Raw genomic sequence first — 9,139 nt, forward strand, 5'->3', positions numbered from 1 at the left:
GTAGCAGGCTTGACGCTTCCGCAAAATTCAGCAGTGTTGGATCCTCGCTGCTTGACGCTTGCTGCTTGCTGCGTGCAGTCTGCACCAGGCTTGACGCTCGAAGTGAAGCCTAGTGCAGACTGCACGCAGCAAGCAGCAAGCGTCGAGCAGCAGCCAATCAACGAAGAGATATTTTCTACGCCACTGCTGACGCTTCCGTAAAATTCAGCAGTGTTGGATGCTCGCTGCTCGACGCTTGCCGCTTGCTGCGTGCAGTCTGCACTAGGCTTTCATGGTCAAGCGTCAGCATGAAAATGCACCTTGAGTGACTCGAGAAAGTTCCACCAGTTGCCCACTGAGCGCAGCACATGCGCATCGGCAGACCCAGTGCCGACGCGCATTTTGTCAGCCCATCTGACGTATTGCTGGCGTACGGCGTGTCCAGGTGCGTTTTCGCCGTGCCCGTCGCTTCCGCGAGCTTCTGCATCACGATGGACTCGATTCCGAAGACGCACAAAGGTACGTCTCTTCGCTTGCGACCCGCCACCCGACCTCTGTCGATCACGTCCGCGCGAGACTTAGATGCAGAATAAATATCAGCCGAAAGCGGGGGTCGGTCGGAGCGCAGTTGACACACGTTCGCGCGGCCCAGTCAGAGGAACCATAAACAGTAACTCTTTACCAAGCGAACCAATTAACGCGACATTCGTAGTCTTCCTCGCGCTTCGGACGGGACGTCCAACTGTTTCCGAAGCGTGACGCGTCAGCCGTTTAAATCGCCCAGTGGTCGGTCGAACGAGCGACTGTGCGTCGTGACGCAAAGTGGTCTTTTTTTTGCTGCGAGAGCAGCGTCGCTCAGTTTCGTCTAGGAACGTCTCACGTTACGTTGAATCTACAATATCTAACGTTACTTGAATCTACAGTACCTCTGCTTGTTTCTTATAATTTAACACGACGCTCCTACATTGATTTGTGTCGCAGACATCGAGGCGCAGATACGAGAGATCCAGTCGAAGAAGAAGAAGGAGCACCTGAGCGCGACATCCGAGAAGGACCAGGTTGCTCTGGGGAAGACTGGTTTTTACGATCAGGATATATACGACAGTAGCAACAACAAATTTGACGGCTATGTCACGTCGATTGCAACCAACGATGAAATTGAGGTATACCTTGCGTCCACTAACGAGTCTACTTTTCATTCGTTCGTTGTTCAGGCCACCTTTGACTTCACTGTTACCCTTGGAAATGGAGCTCGTAATACACGCTGTAGTTTGTGGAATTTATGGATAAAAGATTAATGTAGACAATTTCTGTGCAAAATAGGATTACGATCCGTTTGCGGACAAACGACTACCCACCATAGTCGACAGAGAAGAAAAGGATTACGATCCGTTTGCGGATAGACGACGACCTACCATAGCTGACAGGGAGGATGAATACAGACAGAAGAGACGAAGAATGATCATCTCCCCTGAACGTGTCGATCCCTTTGCAGAAGGTGTGACTTTTTTCTTGCAACTTGCAGGACTTTAGTTAAAATCATGAAGCGATAAATAACTGTTAGTTAACTCGGCAAATGTGTATTAAATTATTCTTTTATAGAGGAAGGTCTTCTATTATGAGATAGAATAATAGGAGATAGCGGGGTTTCTACTACATTGTTGAGCGTCATTTGTTGGTTCCACTATGAACGGATTGTTCTTGGAGTGAAATCTGTGGCGTAAAAAATTCATTGTTTGCGAAAAGAGATTTGTGACTGAATTTTTTGTCGAAAACTTGCTATCGTATATTAGAAGCCTATCTTGTAATCGGGGACTTTCCTCTGTAACGTCTCACCTATTTGAGTTTTCAACTTGAAAACTACAGCCGGTTTTTTTTAATTACAGGTGGTAAGACACCGGACATCGGTTCCAGGACATATACTGAGATCATGCGAGAGCAAATGCTGAAAGGTGAAGAGACAGAGGTGTGTTGAGTTTTAATGTCTGAATATAAAGTATAAAAAGAAAATTACAAGATTATCATATATGAAACATAGAATTTTTTTACGTACATTTTGCATTTTCTCTTGCAGCTGAGAAAAAGATTGGCAGAAAAGGCAAAGGACGGCACTTTGAAGGCCAACGGCGAACCTAAACCGGCTCCCAAAAAGAGAGGTCGCTGGGACCAAACAGATGACACTCCAGTGCAGAAAAAATTATCCAGTGCTTCAGCAACACCTACGTCTTGGGATAATGCAGACGTATATTTGCCACGTTACTTTTTTAATGCATTGCCTTAACTCTTTTTATTTAAATTCATTATTTGAAATATTCTTAGAAACATTGATATCGTGCGTTTTGATTAATTGTAACATTCGGGGATACTATTTTCTGTGCGTCACTATCTACTCTTGCTCTATCAGATTTGCAAATATTTATCGTAATTTAAATTTAATATAAAAATTCGATTATCACAATGTGTCATTTAAATGTACTTCAATCCGTTTTTCCTTGTAATATTTTACAATTGTTATAGGTAACACCAGCTGCTATCAGATGGGACGAAACTCCGGGTCATGGCAAAGGAGCGGAGACACCTGGAGCTACTCCTGGAGTCAGCACGAGAATGTGGGACGCCACGCCTGCACACGCGACGCCAGGAGCTGTGACCCCGGGCAGAGAAACGCCTTCTCATGAGAAAACTGTAACAAGCCGGAGGAATCGTTGGGATGAAACTCCAAAAACCGAAAGAGGTTCATTTGCACTATTTTGCTGTTCTGCAAATAACTAAAAAAAGAATTCATATGAAAAGAATTGTAAACATAATTACGAGATTAATCCATCTTCGTTCCTACTACGTCAACAGCTTTGTACAATTGAGGAATTTAACATACACATTTTTTAGAATTTAGATGATATTAAAGCAATATATAAATACGTGCTGATTTAATAATTTTATGTAGAAACACCTGGACACGGCAGCGGCTGGGCAGAGACTCCGAGAACCGATCGAGTCGCTGGGGATTTGATACAGGAGACTCCGACACCCTCGGCGAGCAAGAGGCGAAGTCGATGGGACGAAACTCCATCGAATCAAACGCCGGGCTCGATGACGCCGCAAACTCCGGCGACACCACTTGCAACACCCCATCAGACAACAATACTGACCCCAAGTGCCGTCACGCCGACGGGACCCAAGGCAATGGGTCTGGCTACACCGACCCCGGGACACTTGATGTCCATGACGCCCGAACAGCTGCAGGCGTATCGCTGGGAACGCGAGATAGACGAGCGAAATAGACCCTTGTCGGACGACGAGTTGGACGCGCTGTTTCCGCCTGGATACAAGATTTTGCAACCTCCGGCAGGTGAGATGCGAATACAGAATCAATATTTTTTTAATATTATCTGATTTTCTGAAGATACACAATTTATATATTTCAAGAAAGTAAAAGATTGAGGAGTCCAGAATTTTTAAAGAGCTTGGAATCTAACGATAATTATCAAAATTATTTTATGAAAGAAATAGAAAAATTTTATGTTTTATATTGGAATACATATGCATAATTATACTTTTTCAGGATATATACCTATTCGCACACCCGCTAGGAAGCTTACTGCGACGCCTACGCCTATCGCTGGTACACCTCAGGGTTTCTTCATTCAGACGGAAGACAAGAGCGCCAAGTATGTGGATAATCAGCCGAAGGGCAATCTGCCGTTTATGAAACCGGAAGACGCGCAATATTTCGACAAGCTGCTAGTCGACGTGGACGAGGAAACGCTGAGTCCTGAGGAACAGAAAGAGAGAAAAATTATGAAGCTGCTTCTGAAGATAAAGAATGGGACTCCTCCGATGCGTAAAGCCGCCTTGAGGCAAATCACCGACAAAGCGAGAGAATTCGGCGCTGGGCCACTGTTCAATCAAATCCTTCCACTCCTCATGTCGCCTACTCTTGAGGATCAAGAACGTCATTTATTGGTCAAAGTCATTGATCGTATTTTATACAAACTGGACGATTTGGTGCGACCGTATGTACACAAGGTAATTACTTTTGGTCATTGTGTCATCGTTCAACTGTAATTTTACTCCGTTCTATTATATTTAATTGTGCTATTTAGATTTTAGTCGTCATCGAACCTTTGCTGATTGACGAAGACTACTATGCTCGCGTCGAAGGCAGAGAGATTATTTCCAACTTGGCAAAGGCTGCAGGATTGGCCACGATGATCTCCACAATGAGGCCAGATATCGATAATATTGACGAATACGTACGGAACACGACAGCGAGAGCGTTCGCGGTTGTCGCATCCGCTCTCGGAATCCCTTCGCTTCTTCCGTTCTTAAAAGCCGTCTGTCGCAGCAAGAAGTCCTGGCAAGCGCGACACACTGGTATCAAGATCGTGCAGCAAATAGCTATCTTAATGGGTTGCGCCATTTTGCCGCATTTGAAGAGCTTGGTGGAAATTATAGAACATGGTAAACTTCTGCTTGCATATACAGCCCGTATATTGCAATTGTATTAATTTTTTTCTTGAATTATAATCACGACACGAAATATTGCAGGTCTAGTGGACGAGCAGCAAAAGGTACGGACAATTACCGCGTTAGCCATCGCTGCGCTGGCCGAAGCAGCAACGCCGTATGGTATCGAAAGCTTCGACTCTGTGCTAAAACCGCTGTGGAAAGGCATTCGTACACACAGAGGAAAAGGTTTAGCAGCGTTCCTAAAAGCTATCGGTTATCTCATTCCTTTGATGGATGCAGAATACGCGAATTACTATACTAGGGAAGTAATGCTAATTCTTATACGTGAATTCCAATCTCCCGATGAGGAAATGAAAAAAATTGTATTGAAGGTAAGATTTCATTGCACGTACCATATCTTACAAGTTAATCTCACGTCAAATCCTTTTTTTTCCTAACATTCTACGTAAATTGTATGTTAAACAATAGGTAGTTAAACAATGCTGTGCAACGGATGGTGTGGAAGCTCAATACATAAAGGACGAAATCTTGCCTCACTTCTTCAAACACTTCTGGAATCATCGTATGGCACTGGATCGCAGAAATTACAGACAGGTAATGGGGAAAATATTTTGTTAGTTTTCAGCTATAAATTTTTGCGTATACGTAATCGGATAAATGAAATTGCAGCTTGTGGATACGACAGTTGAGATTGCGAACAAAGTGGGCGCGTCAGAGATCATCAATAGAGTAGTAGACGATTTGAAGGACGAGAACGAGCAGTACAGAAAAATGGTGATGGAAACGATCGAGAAGATCATGGGCAATTTGGGGGCAGCGGATGTCGATTCGCGTCTAGAGGAGCAGCTCATCGATGGAATTTTATACGCTTTCCAGGAACAGACTACTGAGGTTTGTTGGTGCTAATTAATTAACAAATCATAAATTCGTGTAAAGACCGACTTGACTAGCAAAAAAACACGCTTGAACTAATTTTATTTACAGGATGTCGTTATGCTGAATGGCTTTGGTACGATTGTGAACACATTGGGCAAAAGGGTGAAGGCGTATCTTCCTCAAATATGTGGTACAATATTGTGGAGGTTGAATAACAAGTCTGCAAAAGTCAGACAACAGGCCGCGGATCTTATCTCGCGCATTGCAGTAGTCATGAAGACTTGTCAGGAGGTGAGAAATTGCAGTCTTGAATTCCTTGATTTATGTAATGTAAATATACGGAGACAATGTGTATAATAATGATTAAAATTTAATACAAACGCGCGTGCGATATTTCTAGGAAAAACTGATGGGACATCTGGGAGTCGTTCTATATGAATACTTAGGCGAGGAATACCCAGAAGTGCTAGGTAGCATTTTAGGAGCGTTGAAGGCTATTGTTAACGTTATAGGAATGACGAAGATGACACCGCCCATTAAGGATTTGTTACCGAGGCTTACACCCATCTTAAAAAACAGACACGAAAAGGTGAAATTTGTCTATATTCGTATATCGAGCTGTCCGCGTTGTGTCTTGGACGCGCGTAATCGCGTCGACATATCCTATATGTCGATGGTATTCTGTATCAAATTTAATTTACCGTTAATTTTGCTGTAGGTGCAAGAAAACTGCATTGATCTCGTGGGCAGAATCGCAGATCGAGGTCCCGAATATGTTTCCGCTCGAGAGTGGATGAGGATATGCTTCGAATTGTTGGAACTACTGAAGGCGCATAAAAAGGCTATTAGAAGAGCGACGGTAAACACTTTTGGCTACATTGCCAAAGCTATTGGGTAAGTCATTCAATAATTTAATACCTTTTTGTTTTATGTACAAGCATGTACATTTATATAACGTTTGCATTTCCCTCGAACAGGCCGCACGATGTCTTGGCGACGCTTCTGAACAACTTGAAAGTACAGGAACGTCAGAATCGCGTTTGCACCACAGTGGCTATTGCCATCGTTGCTGAGACTTGCAGCCCTTTCACAGTGTTACCCGCATTGATGAACGAGTACAGAGTGCCCGAGCTGAACGTGCAGAACGGAGTATTGAAATCCTTGTCGTTCTTGTTTGAATATATCGGCGAGATGGGTAAAGATTATATTTACGCTGTCAGTCCGTTGCTAGAGGATGCACTTATGGACAGGTAAGATGTCCGAACATCACAGTGTATTTAATTTTACTACTGCAATTAGATATCAAATTTGCTTAGTTTCACAAATTATTACTGATCGATTCTCCTCTCTTTCATTTATTAGAGATCTAGTACATAGGCAGACTGCGTGCGCCGCAATTAAGCACATGGCACTAGGCGTTTATGGATTTGGATGCGAAGACGCGTTAATACATTTATTGAATCACGTGTGGCCGAACGTTTTCGAGACCTCGCCACATTTAGTCCAAGCGTTTATGGATGCCGTGGATGGACTGCGCGTTGCGCTCGGGCCAATCAAGATTTTGCAGTATACGCTACAAGTATGTATTCATTTTAATTGCACAAACACACATATCCTCCAAGTTGACAAGTATTAAGCGTATGTTATTCGCACATCGTGCATTTGCCTTTCTATTACAGGGTTTGTTCCATCCAGCCCGTAAGGTTCGCGACGTTTATTGGAAGATATACAATTCTCTTTACATCGGCGGGCAGGACGCTCTCGTGGCTGGTTACCCTCGCATCATGAACGATCCAAAGAACCAATATATTAGATACGAATTGGACTACGTATTGTAATAGAGAACTTGCAGCAATAAGACAGTTATAACAAGGTTCTTATATAAGTAATTCTATAAATATAAATATCCACATTAAAGACTCGTCGTTATAAAGATGAGTTTAAACAAATGTTGAAGTTTTTTTTTCCTAAATGTCCAAAATTCGCACTTAGACCATGAAAAAAAATTTATCATTCCAGGATATGTTTGGAACAGCTACGTGTGTCACGCCGTCATTTCTGATATCTAATGAAAAAAAGGCTGAGGATGTATTACCTTACATTTTACTTAAAGATACATGTTACGACACTTGTATAGATATTGCTCCGATATCGATTTTGAAGGCATGGAAATGTCAGCACATAAAGAGAACACGTCTGGTTGTAGCTTACCATTTTAGATCGCAATCTTTTTAATCCTAGGTTCGTTGGAACTTACAATCTTTTGAGCTCTGAATACCGGTGGATTCTGGAATTCTTATCAATGTGTCTAGAGACCCTCGGGACATCTTAGATTCTCCGAATTCTAGGTACCGTGGATGCTAGGTCTTCGGCATTTCATTTTGCTTAAATCTGTTTCTAGTTTTGAATCTTACCAGTTTGAATTATAAAGCTATTCAATGCAACAAATTCATTGTTGGCACTCTTGAAACAATTTTGATTTGATAACGCAATCCATCAGTTTGTCATTTCTAATCATTTGATCGAATAATAATGTTATTTATCATGTAACGACTTGACGTAGGTACTCACGAAATTATATGTGCGTGTGTATGTGTGAACAATTGTGTTAAAAATTACATGATTTTTTAATATAATAAAAAGAAGACGGAAAAGAGAGAGAGCGGAGATATAAAAACAAATTTTTACAATAGCTTGTATATTGTTAAAATAATACAAATAATATGTTTCTAAATATTTCTTTGACATTTTTAACACATTAGATCGATTTCGTGAGTCACTATTGCTATCGAAGACGAGTATAAATATTACTTTGCAACAACATAATTAATATTGCTTTCAACTGTCAATGAGATGAGCATAAATATCATCAAATAAAAAAATGATCGTATTGTAAATAATTATTTGCTTGCGTTTCTTGGTAAGAAAATCATGCATTAATTATGAAGAAAATATACTACATGTGGAAAAACTGGACGAATGTTTTCCTATTATTGAAGATAATTTTCGGAATTTTAAACGAGGGATAAGCGCGAATGGTTTCAGCAGTTTTTATTAATTGATCACAAATATACATAAATTGTTGTATATTTATCATTTTGTATTCTCTAACTTTCTTTTAATGACTTTTACTTAAGGAGGATAAACATGTTAGAGATGCCCATTGTTTCAATTATCTTAAAAGTTCTAAGAAAAGAGCAGAGACTAATGCTCAAAAATACAAAAACTAATTGTAGAAAATTAATTTTATACATTTATACATACTGTATATCACTGTATCCATCAAATCATAAATCCATAGATTGCTAGATTCACTGGAATCGTTAATTATTAGACCTTTCTATCCATATGTCTATGTTGTAATATCTTGCGCTCGTTTTACCGGCGGGAAATTATATGTATTCTGGAACGTTGCGCTCGGATGTCGTGGCCAGATTTTCGAGATCTCGTAGTGTTTCGTACTTCCGAATGCAGTGATCTAAAAAGGAGAAAGGAAGGGCAGCAAAAAACATATTGACAAGGATTAGCGTGGTTGTCAAGGCAACCTTAGCGGTAGTCGCCGACAGATATTCATCTGTCGGGGAAACTCTAGTGTCAGCCTTGCGGCGAAGCCTGGTCTGCCCGAAGGCGAGACCGATGTCTGCCCGAAGGCGAGACTAAGTCAGCCTTGCGGCGAAGCCTGATCTGCCCGAAGGCGAGACCGATGTCTGCCCGAAGGCGAGACTAAGTCAGCCTTGCGGCGAAGCCTGATCTGCCCGAAGGCGAGACCGATGTCTGCCCGAAGGCGAGACTAAGTCAGCCTTGCGGCGAAGCC

At 41.8% G+C, this 9,139-nt stretch overlaps 1 protein-coding gene across 2 annotated transcripts; it reads left to right on the top strand.

The window, feature by feature from the left end:
• The first annotated feature begins 359 nt into the window (after nt 1-359).
• LOC105557974 (splicing factor 3B subunit 1) lies at nt 360-7,971 on the top strand. 2 transcript variants are annotated; one of them, XM_012005424.1, is made up of 19 exons: nt 360-498; nt 961-1,142; nt 1,303-1,477; nt 1,866-1,945; nt 2,054-2,221; nt 2,497-2,713; nt 2,924-3,328; nt 3,542-4,005; nt 4,083-4,440; nt 4,528-4,820; nt 4,918-5,043; nt 5,119-5,340; nt 5,434-5,616; nt 5,726-5,914; nt 6,044-6,219; nt 6,303-6,575; nt 6,688-6,904; nt 7,005-7,198; nt 7,345-7,971. In XM_012005424.1, exons 1-18 carry the CDS (start codon nt 471-473, stop codon nt 7,161-7,163), a joined length of 3,915 nt encoding a protein of 1,304 aa, XP_011860814.1. In that variant the 5' UTR covers nt 360-470; the 3' UTR covers nt 7,164-7,198; nt 7,345-7,971. The 2 variants fall into 2 exon arrangements, with proteins under 2 accessions (XP_011860814.1, XP_011860815.1); XM_012005425.1 differs by lacking the exon at nt 7,345-7,971 and having other exon boundaries at nt 7,005-7,274.
• Nucleotides 7,972-9,139: the final 1,168 nt, after the last annotated feature.

Source organism: Vollenhovia emeryi, unplaced genomic scaffold (assembly GCF_000949405.1).
Source record: "Vollenhovia emeryi isolate VEMERY1.0 unplaced genomic scaffold, V.emery_V1.0 DF939396.1, whole genome shotgun sequence".
Lineage (NCBI taxonomy): Eukaryota > Metazoa > Arthropoda > Insecta > Hymenoptera > Formicidae > Vollenhovia > Vollenhovia emeryi.

Coding starts and splice junctions, on each gene's coding strand:
- LOC105557974 (XM_012005424.1), top strand. CDS start 471: ATGGACTCGATTCCGAAGACGCACAAAG. Junction 1,946..2,053: donor TGAAAGGTGAAGAGACAGAG/GTGTGTTGAGTT, acceptor TTTCTCTTGCAG/CTGAGAAAAAGATTGGCAGA. Junction 3,329..3,541: donor GATTTTGCAACCTCCGGCAG/GTGAGATGCGAA, acceptor ATACTTTTTCAG/GATATATACCTATTCGCACA.